Raw genomic sequence first — 26,119 nt, forward strand, 5'->3', positions numbered from 1 at the left:
TGCAACAAGTTTTTTTTTTGTTTTTTGAAGGTTTCATGCTGTGTGTGTGTGTGTGTGTGTGTGTGTGTGTGTGTGTGTGTGTGTGTGTGTGTGTGTGTGTGTGTGTGTGTGTGTGTGTTTGTGTGTATAGTATATGGTTTTGTAAATGTAACTTAGAATTTTTATAAGCAGTATGATTAATGTGAATAGTACTGCGAAAGAATTACCATAGAAAAAAATTGTTCTTAGTGTTGATTATTGGATGTTAGTGTGTTTACGTGATATTCCTTTCGTTCTCCCCTCAATGCCGTACCACCTTCTGTGACATCTCCCTCTCTTATCCCCAACCACTCTCCCCTTCTCCAACTAAATGCTTTATTCACACAAAAAAGCACATATACACAAACGCAAACATATTTTAATAGAAACACCAAATTGACACCACTTCGAAAACCTCTGAATTGAATGAAAAATACAGAAGTCGCACTGATATTCAGCATCCATGAAAGCCTAGCTAGAGGAAGTTGAAACTGCTAGCCACAGTAAAGAACGTTCCCATCCCGCCAATCGCACACATCTCTTTAGACGGCACACATCAGCAAACCTTCCACATATGCTGCACTGAAATCGCTACTCATCAGTAACATTAAGATCTTGCACTCGTAACATTACCGAACCATGCTCTCACATATCAACTATCCTTCATCCCTAGCCTTCACATCAATTCACAGCTGTTCCCCAGTGCGGATATCTTCGTGTTGTTAAAAAATTCGGATGGTTTTCCGAAATCATTTATCAGCAAGCGCAAATAAATATTTCGGATCAGCTGCTCCTTTTCTTCTGCGGTGTTTTTTTTTTTGTTTCCGTCCATCTCTACGAAACTTGGCCTAGTCTAGATAAAACATTTTTACATCTACCAAATTTCAAGATTTTTCAATGAAAATAGATTAGAAAATAGAGGCAGACAGCTGGTTCACCAATTCAATGTCCATTTTTTTTCTACAAACTCGCTATAGAGATATAAGAAGATCTCTCCTCACAAAATCATACATTTGCAATTTCTGGCTTATTTTTTCATAATGTGTATGATAGTCTAATCGATACTTCTCGTTTAATTATTTTTTGTTCCACTCTTAATTTTTTGTATGGGTATACCTTATTCAAGGAAAAAAATTGCTCAATTCTTCGTTAGTAATGTTATCGATAGAAAAAAAAACTATACATGTGTCTGCATTAATGATTCTAAGTTCCGGTTTTTGAGTTTAAAGAAAATAATGTCGGAATCTCATACAACTTATGCAACATCGAGTGAATCCTTAAATTTAATCAAATGATTTGAAATTCAGAAGAGCTCTCAAACAGATTATGAAAAAATTTCAGCTATTACGGTTTTGATTCCTAAAAAAAATCTGTAGAGGACAATTTTGATGAAAATTTTATCTAAATTATACAAAAACTATGTTAAAAAACAGTTTCATAAAACCAAGAATTTTTCTTAGCCAGGTGGAATAATTTTCCAAAAATTCTGTATGCAAACAAAAAGAAGAGTGTCACAAATTGGTAACATCTCTATCTGTTTAAATATTCATAGCCTTCCCATAGATCGTCACTGCCACGTGACGTCTTCCAACTGTGCCTTTGCTGACTTTTATCCTTCCTACGTTTCGCATCTTTGTATATTCGCAACCATATTGCTAGTATGGGAACAACAGGCTGTGTGCGCCTATTAAGCAGAATACTGATTTTATCAAATAGTCCATCAAATATGTGTTAAAAACTATATACCCATGAGCACACATCTGCTTTCTCTACATTGGAGCAATTTTTATTTTTTTAAATCTCATTCAGTTTTTGAGAAAACGCTGTTATTATAAAAGTTTTCTAAATTGCCGATTCTCAAACCGTGCGGGATAAATGCACCAATTTATACTTACTTACTTACTTACTTAATGATCCCGCGCCGATCCTCCGGTGCATAGGGCCGTGGTAAAAGACCTCCACTGTTGACGATCCGGAGCCAGCGTCTTCACCTGGTCCCAGTCATCAAATCGGGAGCAGTAGGTTGTTAGCCTAAAGTCCCTATCCCGCGATGGGGCTGCCATCTTGGACTTAGCTGGCGGAAACCAATTTATGTTTTAAGAAAAATTTCAGTTCCTCTGGGAGTTGTTCTTTTTTCTAAATTAAGTCTTTTATAATTTCATGAAATTAAATTAAAGTCATTCTCTCTTGAAAAGTTGGTAAGAGTTTGATTCGAAGTTTCATTGATACAGACCCCGTTCGATTTTGGCAACATGCTCGATCATTTTATGTTGCCATAATCGAATGTTGCCTAAATCGAACGGTTTTTTGTCTTAAATTTTATCCTCTCATTTAAAAAAAAATCTATTATTATTATGAACTTCATGTTTAGTCCATTTCCGACCATTTAAGTCATATTTTATTTATTTTTAACATGTTTTTGATGCATTTTGCACTATTTTTGTTTTGTTTTTAATGCTGGTTATTTTTTGTAATGCTTGCTGTTTTTGTCGTTCTTTATCATTTTTATTTGTATTTTGTAATTTTTAGTCTTTTGTTTGAATTCTTTTTTAACTTTTGAATTTTACACCATTTGTCATTTTTTAGTATTTTATAAATTAAAAAAAAACTTTTGTTTTTGTTTGTTGTATTTCATCACCATTTCAGAACGTAAAAACGTATTTATGGTGTTAATCTAAAATATATTGGTCCTGTTATAGCGAAAACTAAAAGGGAATGTTGTTTCTAAAAACCGTTCGATTTTGGCACATGTGCAAAAATCGATGTTGCCAAAATTGGATGTTGCCAAAATCGGATGTTGCCAAAACCGAACGGGGTCTGTATTTGTTCTTAATTTTTTTTCTATTCTACCTGTTTTATTTTTTGGATAGAGGCATTTTACATACAGGATCAAATTATTACATCGAAAGGTATCAACACCTTGTATGATTTTTTAAATTATTTGAACTAGTAAATTCATAATACTCGTTCTTGCCTTAAGTTGAAAGCGTATTTCCCTCAAAATGCATTGATTAAATATGTTGTTTTGTCAGCCAAACGACGCATTTAATCTGCTAGGCGTATTTAGGAACACTTTCCCCTAGGTAGCCGCGAGAATCGAACACAAATCCTCGTAGAAGCACTAAAGTAACAAATCCTTGGCACGAGGAGAGCAATTGCAGGCTACACACGACGAACGAGCAAGCGAGCGGTGATTTGCGATTGATGGAAATTTGGATTTGATGTTTGTATGTGTGCGGCATTTTTTGCTGCTGCTTTTTCCAGTACAACACCCCCTTCGGGAGTCCAAAATTGGAGAACCCGAAAAAAATTCACCGGCAGCAGCAGCAGATTTAGTAATAAAACTTTGTTTTTCATAGACGAATTGACTTAAGGGGGAAGTTGGGGGTTGAATTTCCAACAAACATGTGGCAACCAAGGAGAAAATTGTGTACACATTCCGATGATTGAGATGACGCAAATAAAACTGTTGCTGCTGCCACATTACTTTGTGGGGCTCAATTTAGTTGAATCGACAATTTTCCCATCTTCGGCAGATTTGCATTTTTTGTGTTTTTTTCGCTTTGATGTTTGCCTACAGAGTTGTTCGTGAAATTTTTATGAGGAAGGATTTCTAATTTGTTTATTGGTTAGAAAAGTTTAAAATGTTTTGAATCATTACGGTTCTCTGTCGATTTCAATTTAATAGAGTTTACAGAAAAAAAACAGTTTTAAACAGAACTCTTGATATCTCACCTAAGCCCGGATATATCAGAACCAACATGTGAAAAGGGTATGAAACACAAAGTACCTGAACCAAACCTGTTTCCATTGGAATTAAAACAGCCAAATATGAGGTCTACTTCACACTACTTTTTTTTTTAGTTATCAGCTTTCGTAAGATTTTTAATGCCGTTTGAGCAAAGGATCCATAAAATTTAGAGCCATAAAATGACATTATCCTCACATAAATTGTTTTGTAAACCGTTTACTCCATAAAAAAGCAAACGGTACAAATGCAAAACATTAGAGGGGGAAGAATGCGGAAAGCTACTCACTCACTCCTATAGAGAGAACCATAAGCGTTTGTCAAAAAAATGGGGGAAATTTTATCTCCATCTAACTCACACATATAAGATATACAGTACAAAGTAAAGGGTGTATAGGACATTAGGCACAATTTTCCCGTATGTTTGGATAACGTGCCGCTATTAAGCCTACTCCCATTCTGATAGGTTCTATAAACAATTGCGAGCTATTTTTCATGATAATACCCTAGTTTCGATAAAACATTTTTAGAATGATCCTACGCACTGTTTTCATCATACAGACATGAAGGATTCCTCGTGAATTCTAATTAGCAATTTAAAAAAGGTTATAAATTTCCAAACGCGTTTTTCTCAAAATCATAAATAAACATAGATCCATTTCACGTATTCTTGCTGATATGGATCAGGACATGTGTTACCGCATAAACATGATGTTCAAAATTTACGAATATGAGTAATTTTTTACCACAGGCCCTTTCAAATCCTTTTCCATATGCTTTGTTGGAAGTAGGAATAAGAGAACCTACCTCAAACTGAAGAAAACTTGGTCACTTTTTTCATTCATTTTTGAATATTTTGATTATTTTTTTTTCTCGTAACACACAAAAAGCTAACAAAGCAATAGAAATTTTACCTTCCTAAAACACGCTATGCCCTGCCAAAATTTAAATTTTTCTTTTTGTTGATTTCAATGATTTAAATAGCAACAAAGGTCTTGTTTGGAAATGAGATACCATTTATTGATTTCTGTTCCAAGTCCTTACAAGCTAACTTAGACCTATAGCCATTACAATCTTGGGGATTATCCTAAGTGATTCTCAACTCTAAATCCTTTCTAACAAACTATCATATTCTGGGCTAACCAACCAGAATAAACTGCCAACACTGCAGGGTAAATCATAACCACAAACTGTGTTGGCTGAGTCTAGCGTGCATGATGACAACATCATCAACTGTCAACTGCTAAATATTGTTCTCAATATGCAAATTTACAAGAGAGAACGAACCCAAAACAATCGATTTTGGTTTTGTTCAAATGTGGCTGCGAAGGATCAGGTCCGGAAAAACTGTAAGTACTAACAATTTTGTTTTTGTGTCAGTCGATACCGGTAGCCTGTGGGGCACCGGGACAAACCCCACAGTATTGTAGTCCTTGCTGCGCTAAAGCAGGGCACTGACGCAGTCGACCGTATATTTCCCTAGCTACTCGTGGTATTCACAAATGATTCAAAATACTAAAACTAATAATGATAAGAGAAAGAAGGATGAGAGTGCGGAGAAGGGAGCAAACCCTAATCCGTCCGGTGACAGGAGTCTAGGCAATGAAGGCAATGAAGTAAGCGATGATAGAGATGAAGGCTTTGACAAGCTTGGTTTTTAGCAAGCAAAACATTCATAAGGAGGTCAAAGACAAGCTTGTAAAGGCTATGGCTCTTTTTACAGAAGCTAACAAAGCAGTCCTAGAGATGGTAAGAGCGCTAAATGGCAGCGCTACTAGTAGAGGAACAGAGACGAAGAAACCCTCTAAGGCGAATGTCAGTCGCTCGAAACGGATCGATGCCTTCGTTCAAACGGTGAGGAATAAGCTCATTACTCCGAGAAGCTCTAAGATTGTTAAGAGGAAACGAGGGTCGCCAGGTGATCCAAAACCTGGCACTGTAAAGAAGAGGGCCCGAGTCCTGATGGTTTGGCAGGACCCTGGTCAATTGAAAAGCGAGGACGACAAGCCCAACGAGGTAACGCCTTCCGAATGACAGACAGTGACGCGTAAACACCGTAAGGAGAGAGCTACGAAAACAAACCCCAAGCCCAAGAAGCAACGAAGCCGCGTAAGGGAAAAAGGTGAAGCTATCGTAGTTAAGGCGCCTGAGAGTACGTACGCGAACGTGCTTTGTCAGATGCGAACCGACGACAAGTTTGTTGGACTTGGTGGATACGTAAGGAGGATCCGTCGTACTCGTTCCGGCGAGATGATCCTCGAGTTGAAACGAAGTTCAGCAACAAAGAGTGCATCCTTCAAGGTGCTAGCGGAGGAAGTTCTAGGCAAGAAGCCGAAGGCTATGTCACGAAGTGACCATCCGTATCAAAAACCTCGACGAAATAACGACAAAAGATGAAGTCAGGACGGCACTAGTCGACCAGTGAAAGATCGGCGAAGATCAGATCTAGATCCAGAGACGGAGTCCTCCCAGATCCGGAACAAAGGTTGAAATTGTGAGGCTTCCAGTGGTAGCAGCCAACGCAGCACTCGAGTGCAGGCGGCTAAAGGTGGGATGGTCAGTTTGTCAGATAACCATCTCCCAGCAACCAGAGGTATGCTTTCGATGCATGGAGTACGGCCACAAGTCGTTTGATTGCAAGGGAGTTGACAGACGAGGATTATGCTGGGGGTGCGGGGAATCCGGTCACATATCGGCTAGCTGCAGTAAGCCGGCGAAGTGTCTTATTTGCACTGGTGACCATGTAACTGACAACCCAAGGTGTTCTGCCTACCAAAAGGCGCTAGCAGCGATACCAAGAGCTTGGAAGTAATCCAAATCAACCTCAACCACAGTCACGAGGCACAACAGCTTCTGCGACAGATTGCGGTGGAGGAGAAGCTAGACATAGCGTTAGTAGCAGACCCCTATTATAGAGCCCTGAATGGCAGAAATTGGGTAACCGCTAGTGCCAATCTGGTCTCAATAGGGGTGACAGGAAAGTTTCCATACAAGAAGTGGTCAATCGAATGAAGAAGGCTTCGTGATAGCCAAAGTTAATGGGATCTTCTTCTGTAGCTGCTACGCTCCACCGAGGTGGACCTTGGAGAAGTTTTGCGCTACGATGGATAGGATAGTCGAGTTGCTCACAGGCCGAAGCCCCGTTATTATCGCAGGGGATTTCAATGCGTGGGCCCAAGAATGGAGTAGTTCGCTTACGAACGCCAGAGGACAGAGTCTACTTGAAGCACTTGCAAGGCTGAATGGGGACCTGGCAAACGTAGGTAATACCATAGAGAGGTACGTAAATCCATTATAGATATCACATTTGCTAGTACCAGATGGACAAGTAATTGGAGGGTGAGCGAGGACTACACTCAAAGTGACCACTTGGCGATTCGTTATCGTGTGGGTAAAAGTGCACAGTAAGTCAGAGGAGAGGTAACGACAGGTGAACTACGCTGGAGGACAAAACAATTTGACCGGAATGTCTTCGTCAAGGGTTTCAAGAATCTAATTTGTCGGCGGAAAGCCTGAGGAAAGTACTCACACTGTGACGCAGCAATGACAAGGAGAGCTAATCGTGAAAACCCAAATCCACCAGTTTATTGGTGGACTGAAGCTGGCGCACGAACTCAAATGGGAGAGAAGAGCGCAGGCCGCTTTTCAAAAATGCGAAAAGAAACCTCTGCAAGTCAATTAAAGAAAGGCATGTTTAAGGAAACTTTACCTGGATGCCAATGACCTACCATGGGGTGATGCCTACAGGATAGTTATAGCAAAAAACAAAAGCTGTAGCACACCACCTGAAATGTGCCCCAGCAAACTGGGTTAAATAACGAGAGCGCTGTTCCCTCAACATAATGTCGGTAGCTGGCCACAAGTCCCACACGACTGGGATAAGAGCGAGGAGGAATTAATATAGTTGGAAGAACTGCGCGACATCACAAAATACCTTCAGCTGGTAAAAGCTCCGGGTTAAAGCTGCGATTATGGACTTTCCCGAAATGTTATGATCGTTACTATTGAGGAAAGGATGTTTCCAGATATTTGGAAACGGCAGAAGCTGGTTCTGCTGCTCAAACCAGGATAGCCATTGAGGAAGCCATCATCGGCATACAGGCCAATATGCCTACTGGACACGGTTGGAAAGATTCTGGAAAAGGTGATCTTGAATCGTATCCAGCGGTACACCCTGGGCGAAGGCGGATTGTCCAACAATCAATTCGGCTTCCGAAAAGGGCGATGCACAGTCGACGCCATTCGAACTGTCATCGAAACGGCTGATAAAGTCAGACTCAAGAAAAGAAGAAGGGACCATTTTTGTGCGGTAGTAACATTGGACGTGCGCAACGCCTTCAATAGTGTCAGCTGGGAAGCGATTGCTTCTTCGCTTATAAAAATGAGGATACCGAAATATTTCTGCATATTAGTGGAAAGCTATTTCCAGAACCAGCTTTTTCCCCAGGAACGGGTCAACCCAGAAGGGGCTACTCAGCAACACCCAGTCCCTGGTCTAAAGCCACGGGGACTAACGGGTTTGGGCGCTCAAGGCCTCTTTTATTCCTGGGTCTTAGGGCGTATGTTAGGCTGCGGGAGTTTTCGGATGGGTGGATTCCTACGTCTCACTCGATCGGGTCGTCTTGGTTGCTACGGGCCCGGCAACGCCTGGATGGGACGGAAGCAGGGCGGTTTCAGGCACCACATTCACGGCACGGCTGGTCGGTTCGGTCTCTCTCTCCTTGGCTATGCAGACCAACCACGCGCTTTTGGCTTAGCGCGCACCTCGGGGTTTTTGACTGAACAGTCGCCTTACTCGGACGAGACGTGTTGGCGGGACGGAAGAAATAGTGCGGTGCCACGCACTACCAGCGGGATGATACGATCTCTCTCTCGATTGGGACGCGCCTACCAGACTGACCAAGCCCCTCGTAGTGTTGTTTTACGCACACCAGGCTGGCGGTCGATGGTCTGGCGCACACCTCGGGCTCGATGGAATGCCGACCAAAATATCGAGCCACGCGTATGACGGTTACGCACACACGGGAGATGGTATTCGGTCCAAGCTGGTCTCTGGCTGCGGCGATGATCGGTCCAAAACTCGAGCTGGCTAACTTGAACGCTGATGTTTGTTCGGACCGTGGGAATTTGTTGTTGTCCCAACACTTTGCGGAGCACTTACTGAATACGTCCGTCCTCAATCGCCGCCGGAAACCAAGACACTTGGTGATTCAGCAAGAAACCTCGGCTCGGCTCTGCTTGCGTTCTTCCAAAACGCGTGAATCTTGCGGCGCTGCGTTATAAGCGTACGCAAGCCGTCAAACCCATGTACGTTCTTCGTTTCGCCTAACTCTGCGCTGCTGATCCACGTGTTCAAATTCGAATTCACCGTTGCGTTGCCTTGAGCTAGCTGTTAACAATTTCACAACCTAACTCCGACCCATCAATTTAAATTATAGAAAAACAAAACAATGTTACTGAGTTGCAAGCTTCTATACATGACGAGCGAAGGATTTCAGGAAATGGATGTTACAGCTGGAGTGCCGCAAGGGTCGGTACTGGGCCCGATTCTGTGGAATATTACGTATGGTGAGGTGCTGACATTGAGCCTGCCAGAGGGAGTAAAGTTGGTTGATTTTGCGGACGACGTCGTGCTAGGGGAACTGGGGGTATAATGCCCAGTGTGGACGAAACGCTCCACTGCGATATCTAGCTAGATATACACTTATTTTATGAATTCTGTGCGTTATTCCCTTCTAATTAATAGTAGAAACCTTTTGTACAAAAAATAAGCATCAAATATGTGATAAATCCCTGCAAAAATCCAAACATATTTTTCAAACCATATTCCTTGCAATTTGTGCCTTGACTTTTGTAAGGAATTACGGCATCTATCAGCAAAAGAAATTACCTGACATCTGTTTGAATGATGAACATTGGTCTTGAAAATCATCACAAAACGAAAAATTTCTTTATTCAATTATTTTTTCTGTTATTTTGAACGAGTTTTAATAAACATGTCTAGGTAGGGCAAAACGCGCCATGTCCGTTTATCTTTAAGCATGTATCATATTTTTTTTTTAATTTATATGCAGTTTCATCGCAACAATTTTAAAGATATTTATAAGTTGTATTGGAAAACATAACTTGAATATAAACGAATATATTTAAAATTCCTAAATTTAATAATCATTTAATTAACTATTCACAAGAATTTCAATATATCTGGCAGCACTGCGCGTAGCAATACATTTTTCCATCTGTGAAGTAGAATAGAAGTGTTTTTACCTGGCAAACGCTTTCGGAGGCACATGAATCAATAAACATTTATTAAAGGTTAAACGGCGCGATTAGGTACACACATATGCGCATTATGCCCCTACTGAATCTGAAATCTAATTTTAATCCTACTCTTCAAACTTCATTAAATTTGTGGCCTTTTTTGACCTTCCAGTTACTCTTACTACAAAAAATTAACCAAACTTCCAAACACAAATACAAATTAAAGTTAATCATTTAAAATGTACTCTAAACCAAGGCTTTCTTTTTAACGTGGGCATTATGCCCCCTCTTCCCCTACTAACGAGGGGGCGGGTTACTCAACAGAAATCGTCCAGCTAAGAGCCTCAGAGGCTGTAGAAGCGGTAGAGAGCTGGATGCACTCCAAGAGTTTGCAGTTGGGTCACCACAAAACCGAGATGGTCCTGATAAAGCTTAGTTCTTTTAGAAATGGGACACTTTCATTTGCTAATAGCTCGTTAACTAGTAATTGGATATTCAAAATTTTAACAGCATTTTTTTGCCTGTAAAAAGTACTATTCGACCAATTTTTTTCAAAATTTAAAATTTACGCGTTTTTGAGATATGTACGATGTAAGAGAAAAAGAAAAAAATAATTTTGCACAGTTTCCTTTAAAGTTCGTCATTATCAAATTGATAGCTGACAAAACCGGTGGTTATTCAAAGAATTACTGAGTTTTTTGGTGGATAAGTATGCAAACACTGTCAATAATGTCCACAAAGTTCAAATCAAGCATTGGAGTGAAGCACATGATCGGCAACAACGGTTGAGGATCACCAAGGAAGTCAACCCGAGCAGACATTGATGCCCAAATCAATAGCAAAATGATACCTTAAAAAGCTGTCAACAGCAAACTGATAGCACATTTTGTTGTACATTCTTTCATGATAACAAAACGAGGCATCATTATGGTATCGAATATTTTTATCTGACAGCAAGCAAAGACCACAATAAGATATCAACAGCAAATGGTTAGCATAATTTGGTGTACAATTGAACTAACAGCAAAAATGGGCATCATTTTGGTATCAACGTTTTTTTTTTCATTAACAAGCCAAATCCAGTGAAAAATTTAATTTGATAGCATAACTAGGCATAATGGAGCTGTCATTTTCTTCTTAAATACAATCCTGACAGAGTACATTTTGAAGAATTTGGCAATCATAAAATTAAAATGAAAGCATCATTTGCTGTACAAGTAACCCAATTGCAAAGTGTATGCGCTAAAATTTAGTTTACAAAATGGAACTTGGTTTTTTGCTATCCTCAAACTGAGTTTCGAGTTCCATTTCTTGACCGTGCAGCTACACAAAAAAATTCGCTGCGCTCCATTTCTCGTTCACAGGGGTGCCAGGTGGTTTCGTCAAAAATCAGAACAACGCGAAGCTAAAAATCAGGATTTTCAGGTCACCTCTTGATTTATGGAAATAATTAGCAGTTCGCAACTTTGCCAACCAGCGACGATGAACCGCGATGAACAGTTCATCAAACACTTCGGCAATCGGCAACCCTTTCTTTTGTTTGGTTCTGATACTCGTGAGATGTTTGACAGATGTCTGGTCAATATGAAATGTCGTCAGTGATGTCGCCGTCGCAGATGTTGACGAAAACTCCGGTTTAAGGATTTAGCGACAATATATTTAAATGGGTTTAACTATTTTATAACAGATTTATTCAATTTTCTCATAGTTTAACTACAAATTCGATTATACTTTAGAAGTTTATATGAAAATCAGGAATATTTAGGACATTTTAAGGACTTATTTTAACAAAATCAGCACAACTCGAGAGTTTTTGAAAAATCAGGACGGTCCCTCGATAATCTGAACCAAGGTTCTTAGATACACTAGGTTCTCCGACTTTCACAGTAAGTATGCGAGGAGTGAGCGGGGCTCTCAATGAGTTTGTTTACTTTTTGCTCAGCTTTTCTGTGGTTTGTTGGTAAACAAACTTCATGAGTTCCGCATAGTTGCATAGCCTACATAGCCAAAATGGCTGAATCGGGAATTCGTTGTTCGGGAACACCTCCTGAATATATACCCACCTTGATCAGAACAAACTCTGATTAATCAGAACACCTGGCACCTCTGATCGTTCGTAAAATTTTGTAAACAAACAGGACTTGCGAACTGTTACCCCATAAGAGGATTACGTTATCATGAGTCATCTTCAATTGTGCTTGTTGAGCTCCGAAAACCGGAGAAATCTGGCTGTAGTACACCAACGATGTGACCAGGCAGATGGATTTTGTAGCAAGCAGGGTATTGCCAGTCCGGTAGCTTTCTGCTTTCGTGTGTGGAAAACAGTATAGATGTGTCGATTATTCAAAGTAACCGATAGTAAAATTTGGAACGCATCGGAGGATTTGATCAATCAGGTGATCTTTGTAAGCTTTTATTAAAGATTAAGAATGAACTTATTTTTTTTTTCTTCCATCAGGTCCGTCAATTTTGTTCCGACAAATATTGAAAAAAACATATATCGAGCTCTGAACAGCTACAGCGAAATCAGTTCCCGAGCCAGCCGCCACCACAATAACAACAACACGCTCCAGTGGTTTAAGTTTGGATCCGGTGGTTTCACATTTGGCTCAACCTCAGCCAAATCAGTAGCTGCCGTTCCGTCAACCGTTCCAGGTCCAATCAATCTGAGTTTAAATTCAAATCCACTCGGAATTGTTTAAATTTGAGCTGCTGAAACCGGTAATGGAATTCGGCTAAACCCGGTAAATTCGCCTTTCTGGCTAAACCTGCGTTGACTCTCGAAAAACCAACGTTCAGATTTCAGATTCTTCCTTAAACCCAAACCGCCGGGAAAAACCGAAAGCCGGCAATTATCGGTGGTTTAAGTAAATTAGAAGCTTCCGGAAAGTGCTCCGTAATAAACAACAGAGGCAAAATGGATTGGCGGAATATTGTGAGCAGCGAGCTGGCCGGAGGCTGGAAGCTCTTGCGGAACTCTGATACGCACCTTTTTATTTGAATTGCAGATTGCTGAATTCCAGTTCATTTGGATATACGGTAAGTTAAGACAAGTAACTTTTTATTCTGGTCTTTTCAAAAACCTGTTTTTGAAACGCCACCAGTTTTTATTATTTTCTTTGTGTTGTTCAAAATAGTACTTTCGATTCCTTGGATGTATCCGAAAGTTGACAGGAGATAGAGCCCTCGAAATAATAAATGAAATGAAATGTAAGTGACTTAGGACAAAGCACAAAACTAAAATCATTTTCATTTTTTAGCTCATGACCAAGGAAATGAAACGTCCAGGTGCCATCTCGCGAGATATATTCCGAGTAGTATTCAAAAGAGAAAGCAACTGAAAATAATGCTTATTGAGCGGAAAACCATCCCAAATGAAAAAAAGCTATCACCAAAGGAGGTTGGCAATTATAAGTGGACCCTGTTAACTCTTGAAGAGTGCCTCCACAGTTCAGGCCAGGAGTGTTGGTGTGCTGTACGGATGATGACCAAATCATGGTTTAATTTCGCCACTCAGGATTCAATTTTAAAACGCTCTAGTACTTCAGTAAACCGAAACCGTAAGTATACCGACCTACCTTATAATTTTAATTTTTATGTTAGGAAAAAAAGATATCAGAGTCAAGAAATTCTGAGAAATTCAAAATTCTGAAAAATATAAAGCAACTATAACTTGCTTGATTTTTTTTTGTATAACTATAACAATTTGTAGAAAACCGTACCCTTGGTTTCGATGGGTAACGGTTACGGTATGCAAGTCTGTGAAAGTGATGGTTCAAAGTATTATTTTCCTAAAATGATCGTTGCATACAATCTTATTTAACGTGATGTCATAATATCAGCCAAATAAGCAGACAGAACGGTGCAAAATTAGTTTATTTGAGTAATTAATTCTTATTTTCATAATTAAATTTATTTTTTAAATTTTCATCTCAAAATTAAACTTTGTTATCTCGAAAGTAGGTTTTATGAACTTCAACCTTTTTAATTGACTCGAATGTCTGATTTTTATATTCCAATCTTCATAGTGTAAACGCCTTAATGTATACAATGAATTATGAACATGAAGGTTTTTTCTTCTTCTGTTAATCGTTCACAGCATACAATCAGGCGTTTACCATGTGGCGTCATACGCTAATGTACTATGAACATTACTTTGACAAAAAGTTGCAGAAACAAAGCCGATATTATTATCACCAAAATGTATCATGAATATCTACTTTTGTTTGCATAACTGAAGGCGATTTCATAATACATTGACATTTTACTTCCGTAGTTTCCTATAAGAAGACAATATTCATAAACCGAGCAGACTTTTGCGTCAAATTTAAATCAAATTTTGCTATCACACCTCGAGTTTCAAATTTGCTCTAATTTTTGTTTAATATAAAATGGTACACAGCTAAAAGGAGCGCAAAATTTTCGTACGCATGAATAGCAAAGTATTGTCAAATTTTGCTTGTTCTGAAGCCTAACGATGCTTCGTTTTACGAAAGTTTTGAGAGCATATTGAGGCCAAATTTTGCTGCCAATGGAATTTATTTGATGGCTTATATTGGCATGATTTTGCTCTCCAAGCTCTCGAAAAACGTGGTGTAGTTTAGGTTTCAGTTTTAGCAAAAAGAGGCATCATTTTGCTAACCATATATGGAAATCTGTGCTCTCATTTTTGCTGTGTACCACCTTATGTCAAGCAAAATGAGAGCACATTTGGCTCTCAGGGCGTGATAGCAAAATTTGCTATAATTTTGCCATAAAAGTCTGCTCGGGAAGTCTCATACCAGCATTTTTATTTTTCAATAAACGAAAAACTAAGGGTAGATCGCTGAAATGTCCAAAACAATTTTCTCCGATAAGCTGAAAGTGTTGCCTAGTGATGACTCATAGAAATCCAACCTCAAAAAACCATTTATTGATAGTTCCAATGCTCTTAAGCTGTAAAACCGGTACCGAAAAAAAACGTTCCAAAATGTGGTCAAAAATAATCAAATTTGTTCATTTCGAAACAACTGTATTCACTTAAATGCTTCCAGTTTCCAGTTTCCAGAGAAGTATTGGACCAAAAAGTATCAGAAATTGAAGAAGGAGGGTGAAGCCACCTAAAATATAGATTTTACGAAGTATAAGTTGGGGAAACTGATCCATACCATGACTGAAAAAAGTGTGCGCCGGCCAATGGGAGATACCAAGAATAAAGTAGAAATTCCTTTAACAAAAAACGGTAAATATTTTTTTTCAAATTTTTTCATGAAAGCTTATAACATTGCCTTCTTTTTCTTCATAGAAAGTATTTGGTTCAAACGAATGGTTTTTGAGATACAGGCATTCGTAACTGTCCCATTTCTAAAAGAACTAAGCTTTATCAAACCTGATTTCACCGCAGCTAAGAGCCACCCTAATGCACATGTACAAAGCTCTTTGGTCACGTTTATGGTTAGGCTTTGGTGGTTTGTACTTGGCGATCAACTGCACACTGCTTTCACTGCCTCGAAAAAAAAAACGGTTCAGATAACCCTTTCATCATCAGATTAGTTTTTATCGTTCCGTTCACTTCTTAATTTCATTATGAATTCTACTCTTCTCGTTTTGATTCGACATACAATAACGTATCTCTTGAAAATTTCATGCATCAGTTTCTTCGGAGCAGAGCCTCCACTGACTAACACAAAATAGACATATTCAGCATCAGTTCCACTCTGTTCTCACACGATGATCGAACCGAAGAAATTCATTACTCACATAACCTTTCCCACGAATAAAGCAATGATTAGAAAGGTTTTGTATAGTTTGATGAATAAATCTGAGTTCACCAAAAATATCTTCACCAATCCTCTTATCTACCAATAGAAAACCCAACAATGTTGATATGGCTGTTGAAAACGAAATTAACGTGACCAGAAACAATGCATAACACTGAATCATGCATTTTCTGATGAATTGTTTGCCTTAAGAGATACCATGAATCGGCTGTTTTTTTTCAACAGCTTATTGATAAATCAATTGCTTACTTGAGATAAGCGGCTTATTTCTATCCCAGTCGAATCAGCCAAACGTTCAGTAGATAACGGGGATCCAATTGGGCCCTTTTCAGAGCATTCTTTTTGGGGTTTGGTTTAGTCTCGAACAGCGAGTTACAACAAACGGTTTGTGGTAACCCAGTAATCCTCGAAAATGGTCAAAGAAATTTTGATCATAATTTGTTTTTCGGTTGCCCTAAGTGTACAGGTGAATCTCATTTTTTTTTTTACTTTTGTATGGATCTGAAACGTTGTTGATTTGAATTATGTTCCAGCAATCTGATCCAAATGCAGACCACTACTGGGCAGGTGTTGTGGAGTTTAGCATAGAAGATCGATCGGTGAAAACTCCTGCCGAATATACTGCTGAAGCCTTGGATCGTTACAAACGAATCATCAACTCGGTCGATGCGAATCCGGTGGATATAATAGTGTTTCCCGAATACGGTCTCAACACCATTGAGACGGCTTCTTTCGTGCCCAGCCCTAGTGACAATCTAGCCCCTTGCAACCATCTTATGTACGACCCGATCGTTCGGGATCTATCCTGTATAGCTCGACAACGTCAGAAATATCTGGTAGTGAACTTAATTGAAACATCTCACTGCCCCGAGAGTTATGATTGGCGTGACTGTGCAGAGGATGGTCTTTATCGGTTCAATACAAACGTAGTGTTCGATCGAGATGGGTTCGTCATAGCTCGTTATCGGAAATCTAATCTTTATGGGGAGCGAGGTGTCAATGTGACGCATTCCCATGAAACGGTTACTTTCGACACCGATTTTGGTGTTCGTATGGGGTTGATAACTAGTTTTGATATTCTTTTTGGACAACCGGCTGCAAGTTTGGGCCAGCTAACTGACGTCACCGATATTGTGTTTCCGGCGGAATGGTTTTCTGGGCTTCCATTTTTGACAGCTGCTCAGCTTCAACAAGGATGGGCTTATCGACATAACGTCAATTTGCTGGCAGCCGGTATTAGTTCTCCGGAAGCAGGAAGCACTGGAACTGGCGTTTATGCTGGCAGGCGAGGAAGGATCGTTTCGGTGATGAATTATCAGGCTGAAGAGTGAGTATACAATTTTGGAAAACATTCATTTGGCACGGTCAAGGTATGATGAGGTTAAATTCATCGTTCATTGATTTAGATTTAAAGATAGCATTTGGATTTGGTTTTTTCAAGTAGACGAACAATGCGTAGAGATAAGTTCATTAGATAACTTGATAGCATAAATCAGGCTTTATGACTATTTTTGCTCTAATCTTGATACCAATTTTTAAATTTGCGAAAAACAAACATAAATACCTTTTAATTTTAAAAAAAATATGGTTGTCAGTTTATAATCGGATACTAGAATTTTTGTAAATACTCGAAGAGAATTAATTCAATCAATTCGACAAAGGTTAAAAGTCTCCAGACAGAACAGACCTGTTGTGCCCAATGTGCTGAGGGACTTGATACGAAAGATTGCACGGCTCAATATGAAAAGTTTAAACAGTGAGTGTCTCGGCATGGGTTCCATAAGGATCGATACTTGACCGGGTATTGTGGAACATTGTCTACAACGACCTGCTAAGACTGCGTCTCCCCACGGGAGTAAGACTTGTGGGATTCGTCGACGACGTGGTTCTCCTGGCATCGGGCCCATCAGTAGCGATTGAGAAGGTGGAAAGTTGGATGCGCTCCAAGTGCTTGCGTCTGACTCACCACAAGACCGAGATAGTGCTGATCACCAACCTGATATTAGCACAATCAGGGACGATTGCAGTTGGCCGTGCGCAATCGAATCCAAGCGTGCGATCAAGTACCTGGGGGTGATGATCGACGACCGGCTGACCTTTTTCGGCCCACGTCGACTACGCCTGTAAAAGAGTGGCAATGGCGACAGCAGCCCTCTCACGAGCCATGTCGAATAACTCGGCAATCCGGTGCAGCAGAAGGAGGGTCCTGGTGAGTGTGTCCTCGTCCATTTTGCGTTACGGAGCGGCAGTCTGGAAGGCAGCCTTGAGCAGGCAGTGTGCAGCGGCTGATGAACCGAGTAAGATCAGCGCATACAGGACGGTGTCCGCGGTACCTGCTGATGTTGTGACGGGAGTCATGCCCACCTCGGTCTTGATAGAGGAAGATATCTTCTGCTACGAGCACAGGCACATGCCCGGTGTGCGGAAACATGTCAGAGAGGCTTCAATGTTCATCTGGCAGCACCAGTGGGACAGCTCGGAACGTGACTGGTGAACACATCGCTTGATCCCTAACGTCGGATCCCGGATGGACCGGAGACATGGAGAGGTGGATTTCTGCATGACACAGTTTTTGACTGGTCAAGGATGCTTCTGCAGTACCACCATCGGTTCGTACACGTGGCCTCACCATTCTACCCAACCTGCGGAGACACAGTAGAGTCATCAGAGCATGTAGTGGTTCGAAGTGGTACGCGCTAACATGCTCTCCGCCTGCGGACCGGACATGGCAACATCGTGCGGAGGATGTGTGAGAATGCCAATACTTGGCGCGTAGTCAGCGATGGGTTCACACGGATCATGACTGCCCTGCAGAGGAGTTGGAACCAGCACCAGGCCGCAACCGGTGTAGGGTGACTCCTTCGTCGGGGAGCATCTAAGTAATGCGCGTCCGAACCTTAGCAGTAAAGCATAAAAAAGATCGTTTCCTAATGCATGGAAAGTTGCGGCTATTTCTCCGGTACACAAATCCGGAAATGCTCACAGCGTGGAAAACTACTGGCCAATATCGATATTAAATTCAATGTCAAACATTTTCGAAATTATTATGCACGAGCGAATGTATGCCGCTGTTAAATTTTTGATCTCGGAATATCATGGTTTCGTTAAGAAAAGGTCAACAGTTATAAATTTAATGTGCTACGTAAGTTCACTGAATAAAAGCATGGAGAAAGGTTGCCTGGTGGATTCATTCTATATTGACTTTGCCAAAGCTTTCGACCGTGTGCCGCACAAAATACTGGTCGCAAAGTTGAATTGACTAGGATTCCCGGCTTGGGCACTCGAGTGGATTGCGTCATATCAAACCGACCTTCAGGCTTTCACCAGAATACGAAACACGCGCTCACGAATGTTCGCCCTACCGTCTGGAGTTCCTCAGGGGAGCCGCCTCGGATCTCTGCTGTTTATAATCTTCGTGAATGACCTGTGCTCAATACTTCAGTCCGATACACTCCTATACGCCGATGATCTGAAGATTTTCCGGAAGGTTCGTAACACTGTTGACGCTTCAAGCTGACATCGCTAGACTAGATGAGTGGTGCCGCTTAAACGATTGCAAACGAAAAGAAGTGCAAGGTAATAAACTTTTTTCGTGCAAGAAGAAAGATCTATTTTGACTATCAACTAACCGGAGTAAAGCTGGAGAGCGTGAAGTCTATTTTCGACCTCGGAGTGAAGATCGACAACAGGCTCACAGTTGCTGAACATGTCGCGCTTACTTCTGAAAAAGGATCCTCTGCTCTTGGATTCCTGCGTCGCAACACCAAGGATTTTGATGACGTTTACGCATTGAAAGCCATATACTGTGCATCTTCTTCTTCTTCTTCTTTCTTTGTAGGAACTGCAACAGCTCCTAAAAGGTTGGGCCAGTGACTGTGACTATATGCCCATGCTGTGCATCAGTACGTAGCATCATGGAGTACGCCGCGGTTCGAGACCATTGCAAAAGACCAATGACCTCTCCTCTAACGACTCGAGATCTTGGCTCCGCTTGGTTTAGCTCGAGGCCATTTCCTCTTTGCCCGTCCGTGGGCCGAATCGAGAGCAGCTTATCCTGGAAACGCGCCTGTAACAGCACACGTACGGGTCTTTAACGTTTGCGACTAGGATGAATCCCGACGGTGATGTCATCCTACCCGACTCGAGTGGCTCATCCGACGGCGACGTTAGACCACTCTACCCGAGAGTACTCCGCGACGTAAATACTCTTCCCCTACGAGTTTGTCTTCGGAGAAGGTCTTTTCTTATCCTCACAGCCTTCGTCGCAGAGGGCGCGTTCGACTAGGATGCTCCGTAACGGTAACGGTGGAGGTATACTATACAGACACACGCAACGTACCAGACAACGACATCGTCTGCCAGGTCAAGGTCGTTTAGCTGCTCTATTGTCGAAAGATTCCACGGCAATCCTCGGTTTGGTCTACAGGCAATCGATTCCATTACGATGAATTACGAATTACCGGGATTGGATACCATCGTGCAAAACTTTTCACGAAAATGTCTCGTACTGAGTGAGAGATGGACTTGTTTCTCTGGAACCCCTCGTCGTCTTAGAGCCGCTAAGATGTTTTCGTGGTTAAGTCTGTCGAATGCTTTTTCGAACCCAACGAACACCAGCAGAAGAGAGTCCTGAAATTCGTCGATTTGTTCCAGTATTATTAGTAGCGTTGTGATGTGATCCACACATGATCGTCCGGATCGGAAACCAGCTTTTTGCCGTCGGAGTGAAGCGTCGATTTTCTCCTGGATCCTGTTCAGGATCACTTTGCAGAGTACTTTGAGGGTTGTATAGATTAACGTTATGCCACGCCAGCTACCGCGCTCGTTCAGGTCTCCTTTCTTTAGGACCTATACGAGGATACCCGGCATCCAGTCGGCATTATCCTAGATGTCAGCAAGAAAACGATGCAACATTTGTGCTGACAAGGCAGGAACGGCTTTCAGCATTTCAGCAGGGATGCAACCGATCCCAGGTGCTTTATGGGATTTGATTGTCGATTCTATTTCAGCCAGCGAGGGTACTTCCGAGTTCACGCAATTGATGCGACTTACTGTGGGCGCTTCGAGCTGTGGGTTCTGTTGGCCATCGCTATTCGTGACTCAGAAGAGTTGTTCGAAGTGCTCAATCCACCTTTTGAACTGATATGTAATCGGATATCTCTATTTGCGGCGACTCTTTCTCCCTCTTCGGCTAGGGAGTTTGTCGGAGCGCTTGGGCAAGAATCCGTGTTGATCGTCGGAAAAAATATTCTTACAGGACAAGAAAATCGGATCCAAGACCACCAATTCGAATAGTTTGGCTACTGCGCATAATGCCGAGATTCCCCGGTAGTTGTTGACATCTCTCCTGTTACCTTTTTTATACACCGGAAACCACCTTCCAAAGTGATGGAAAGATGGCTCTGTCAAGCGAAGCTTGGAAAATAAGTCTAACAGGAGTCAGCAAGACAGGCATGAAACGTTTAATGAAAGTAGCAGGTATTCCGTCCCGACCCGTAGAGAAAGAATTTTTGGGCTTAGCTGCTGCTTTTGAGATGACTGCATCCTCAACCACTATGTTCTTTATAGAGAGGCCCAGTGGCGCAATATTCCTGACTGCACTATCCAGATGTTCGGGGGATGTCGATGCTGTATTATAGATAGACGAGAATTTTTCGGCAAAGAGATCACAGATTCCACGATCAGAGTTTGCCGTATTGTCATCCAGAAACATGTGGTGCAGACCAGGTTAGTTCCGCTGACTTTTAACATGTTTCCAGAACGATTTTGGTCTGGACTTGAAATCACGCTCAACTCGAGCTATATAGTTTTGGTGACAACGTTTGCTGACTTTTTTGTAAACAGAATTTAGTCTACGATAAATGTCCTTAGTATAGGAGGGATCTTGATTTGATAAAATTTCTAAGGGCACAACTCTTTGCCGTCTTTAGTCGTCGTAGTTCAGTCGTTAACCAAGGAGTCCGTATATTCTTTTCAGTAGTGTGTTTTGGTACGTGACGATCGATAACGTAACTCAAGATGTGCAAGAAGGTTTCGGCCGCAGCGTTGGGATTAGATAAGTCGAGCTCAGATTCCCAATTGATGGAAACCAGAGTACGAGAAATCTCGTCAAAGTCGGCGTTCTTGAAGTCAAGATAGAAGGGTGCTAATTTTGCGACAGGAGCAAGTCTAGTGACATCGAGCGAAACTAATAAAGCAGGATGATGGTGTACCGATTAACGTACGGAGCGGGAGCCAAAACAACGGACGGTACACGAGTCCCATCGCTGGCAAAGCAGAGATACAACATACGACCGTTTTCGTTTGTCATGCTGTTAATCTACCGCAAAGTCGCTGTACTCAGGGAGTCTAGTATGACGTTCGATAGGGTTAAAAAAGTTGAGCGTACTGGATCCGGAGTTGGAGCACCACTTCAAACCGAGCAAATTGAAGTCACTAATCACTAGAATGTCATCTTCGGGTGCACAGAGAGAGCTAACTTTAGATAAGTAGCGCGAAAAAGACTCAGCTAGGGTAACATCCCTCGTGCGGTCAGGAGGCAGATACAGTATGCAGGTATAAAGTTTACGGTCACCAAGATCAATGCGGATCAATACAAGTTCCAGATCACTCCGGGAACTGTCTTCGATGAGCAACGCTGGGAAATCTGACTTAACGGCAATCAGCACTCCGTCACCGATGGTCTTTTTGCTATTACGTGGACTGCGATCGCAACGAAACACTAAATAGTCAGGTCCAAATATCTGGCTCGAAAGAGTACGGTCGTTCAGCCGTGTTTCCGTGAAGCCGACAATGTCGTAACAGCAACATGAGCTTGCGAGCAGGTAGTCCGCTAGACACGAGTTCTTACCTCCGACGTTCTGATAGTACAAGGTTATTGAGTCAAAAGTTTCCGAAGCAGAGCTAGATCCCTGAACACTGGAAAAGAGAGTACCATCAGGTGGAGAAAACCGGTCGGGAGTGCCATACTTGCCTGAGTCCACAGGCTGGAAAATCCCTGCGCCACAGACGAGCTCAGGGCCGGGATGACTGAAGACGCTGGCAGGAAACAGTGCGACTGAGTCGAAGGGCAAAGGGGTCTCCGTTAGACCTGATAGGTTGCGTCCTGGTGCTGAAGGCCTTGTACAAGATGCTACATTTTCGAAGTTTGGAAAAGAGCGTGCCGAAGAACTAGTGGGCGTAGCACGGTGTAGGCTCGCAGTGCACTGGAAAGGGAGAGTCCATCACGAGGAGGAGAGCCGACTGATGACGCAGGCGGGAATCAGCGCGACTGAGTCGATGTGCTCAGGGGTTTCCGAAGTGCCTTGTTCGTTGCGTCCCGGTGAAGAAGCCCATGAAAAAGCTGTAACACGATCGTACTCGAAGGCAGGCAGCAGGTGATTCAGGTCAGAGCATGCCATGTCTGAGCAGCTGGAAACTAACATTTCGTCACGCAATGGGAAGATTCTAAAACAACGTATGTACTTGCCTGAGAATGCAGGCTGGAGAACCGCATCACAACAATCGAACTCAGGGCCGGGACGACTAATGACGCTGGCCGGAATCAGCGCGACTGAGTCGAAATGCTCCGAGGTCTCCAAAATGCCCAATTCGTTGCGTCCCGGTAAAGAACCATTGTAGGTGCGAAGAAGAGCAGATGTAGGGTTGTCGTCGTCGTGTCGAAGCGGGGTAGGGTGAACTGAGAATCCATCGCTAATAGAAGCTGGGGTTAGAACCCCGGAGTACCGGTTCCCTCAGTAGGAGTAAATCGACTGGGTGCAGCTGTCGGTGTAGCTTGGCTTGTGAGAGCCTTTTGGGAATGGCGGACTTGGAAAGATTGTCTGAACAGGTTTTTCGAGCCAGAATCCTCGAACTCTCGCAATAGCACTCCAGCAGGCCATGTGCTAGCGTCTAATGCCGCGGGTTTAAGGCTTAAGTCAACGCCGACTTTAAAAGAAAGTGACTTGGGTTGCGATAAGTCGGAGTCTTTTTTTACCAAAAGCTGTGCCTCAGTAGCATCACAGGATAGGCAGTCCTTGACAAGGTCTTCGATATCAGCTACCGTCACGGTATTTTGAAGTCTGGCTAAGAAGATCCAAAACTTTTTTTCCGGAGGTGTAACAAACGCGATGCTCTTAGACGTCGTTGCCCTTGTGCCAACTGCTGGAGTCATAATTGTCTCATGAGGGGTTTTAAGAGGGTGATTCATGCGACGTCGTTTAATCGATTGGCTATCAAGCTTCGGCCATGGGCTAACTTTGGTCGAAGAAATGTTCGGACAAGTTCCAGAAATCTTCTCCCGGCTAGCGTTGAACTTCGCGAATTCAGTTTGGACGTTGGCAAGCACAGCGGAATGTTTTTCACGTTTTTCATGATCCATTTAAACACAAATTGCAGACTTGTTTATAAAGCAACTTTCTAAAACGTTGATCATATATTTTTATTAACATTCACAGAAAACTGTACATCGCTCAAGTGCCAAAAATCGATCGTCCCTCGGCAACCATCAGTCGGCACCCCGTCATAAAATACACACCAGCACAAATGTCCAAACTGGCTCTCCTCAGGGATCAGATCGATTCCTACGAGTATGCCGATCTTCCCCGGGTATCAAACGCTAACTTCAATCAGACACTTTGTCAGAAGGATACTTGCTGCAACTTTACCGCAGATTATACCTTCACAAATCCTCAGCAGGGTCAGGTAATTTTTCTGGTCTAAAAACTATTTGGTGTAGTTTTTTTTCAAATAAATTGATTTTTAAATATTTCAGAAATTCTATCGCTACCGCTTAGCTGTGGCTTCCGGAATGCGTCGATTTGGGGAATCCGCTGGGGAAAGTGTCGTAAAGATTTGTACCATTTTGGCTTGCACTGGTGATGCCATTAGCAGCTGTGGAACTCACTTTGAGGATGCTACGAATTTGGTCAATACAGTACGCTTCAACTCGATTGAAATAGAAGGAACGTTCCAGGGAGAAACGTTCGATTTTATGTTGCTACCAAGTACGCTTGATTCCAGCATTTTGCCACTAGAGGTGGATGAATTTGATTTCAACATCGAGGATGTGGCGATTGATGGGTAAATTTTAATACTGATGAATGTTTATGACGGTTGAAACGATTGTATTAATTTTTTTTCCAGATCAAATCATCAGAGGACAAGTTTGAAAATGACTAAACCCCGATCGGATTTGTATACTTTTGGAATATGGGGTAGAGAGTACTCTTTTTTTGTCAGTAAGGGAATTCCAATCGTTGATAGTTACATCTTGATCACGGTTTCAGTTTTGTTAAAAATTCTGTTTTAATGTCCTTACTGTTTTGTATGATATCTGTTTTGTTGTGATAATTAATAAAATTCGTCATTGAAATATAACATAACGGTTCGTTGGACAAAAAAAAATGCTTGAACAGACCAAAATCTTCAATCGATCAGTTATTTCTTTTGATATTCCAAGGATTGGCAAAACAAAAAAAAATTCTTCAACATCAGCATTTCACGCTAGGATGACATTCTGCAACGGATTTTCTTCTCCCGTCTGGAAAGATTGTTAGCTAACCGGTGATAACGGAGGCAAAATGTGGTGGCACCATAATTGAAACAAGATAAATGCGTAGCCGTCCCCGGCAACTAAGCCAATTCGAAATAGGTAGACAACACGCATACATCTTCTTACCGTTGATGGTCCGAAGTTGGGACTTAAAATGGTTACGATTTAGGACCCGAACATTTCGCAGATAGCTTTTATGTTCTAAGAAAACTTGAATAAATAATACCTTTGAAGAAACACACCTATGAACAGTCTAACTGTTGCAAAAATCAGAAAAAAACATTGTTTTTCAGCAGTATCTTCCTGCAACCAACATCTTAAAACCGGTGAAAGAGCAGTTTTCCTAAATACTACTTCCAATAACATAATAATTAAACGAGCTAAGGATTTAGTTATATTTTAAGAGTGAAGGTTGCTTTTCAGTGCTTTAGAAGCAAGAAATGTTACAAAATATAATCATCTTTAAGGGTGACCCAAAATTGCATAATGTCTGGTTATTTGGCGGCTCATCTTTCAAATGGTAGATTTTTTATGGAGAAAAAACTTTTGTATGGGGCTAATTAAAAAAAATCATGTTCATATAGTATTCACATTAAGCGTGTTTTCGATGTTCGGTAAAATGGGTAAAACCCTTTCGAGTAAAAGAGAGATTTTCTCTCTTAATCGATTCTTAAGGAAACGACACAAGGCAGGGACCTAACTATGTAATTTTTAGGAATAATAATTCACGCACGAGTAAAATTCAACAGTGAACGAAAATTTGCTTTTCACAGTGACACGAGGAGGTAATTTGCTTTATGG

At 41.6% G+C, this 26,119-nt stretch overlaps 2 protein-coding genes across 2 annotated transcripts in view; both read left to right on the forward strand.

The window, feature by feature from the left end:
• LOC129753343 (uncharacterized) overlaps positions 1–26,119 on the forward strand; it is a 783,315-nt gene that overhangs the window by 539,094 nt on the left and 218,102 nt on the right. The gene's annotated exons all lie outside the window — the stretch shown is intronic.
• Positions 16,122–25,254, forward strand: LOC129758783 (vanin-like protein 1). The gene is made up of 5 exons (XM_055756402.1): positions 16,122–16,252; positions 16,320–17,113; positions 24,222–24,468; positions 24,539–24,846; positions 24,910–25,254. Exons 1-5 carry the CDS (start codon positions 16,199–16,201, stop codon positions 25,073–25,075), a joined length of 1,569 nt encoding a protein of 522 aa, XP_055612377.1. The 5' UTR covers positions 16,122–16,198; the 3' UTR covers positions 25,076–25,254.

The sequence above is a fragment of the Uranotaenia lowii genome, chromosome 3 (genome assembly GCF_029784155.1).
Source record: "Uranotaenia lowii strain MFRU-FL chromosome 3, ASM2978415v1, whole genome shotgun sequence".
NCBI classification, from domain to species: domain Eukaryota; kingdom Metazoa; phylum Arthropoda; class Insecta; order Diptera; family Culicidae; genus Uranotaenia; species Uranotaenia lowii.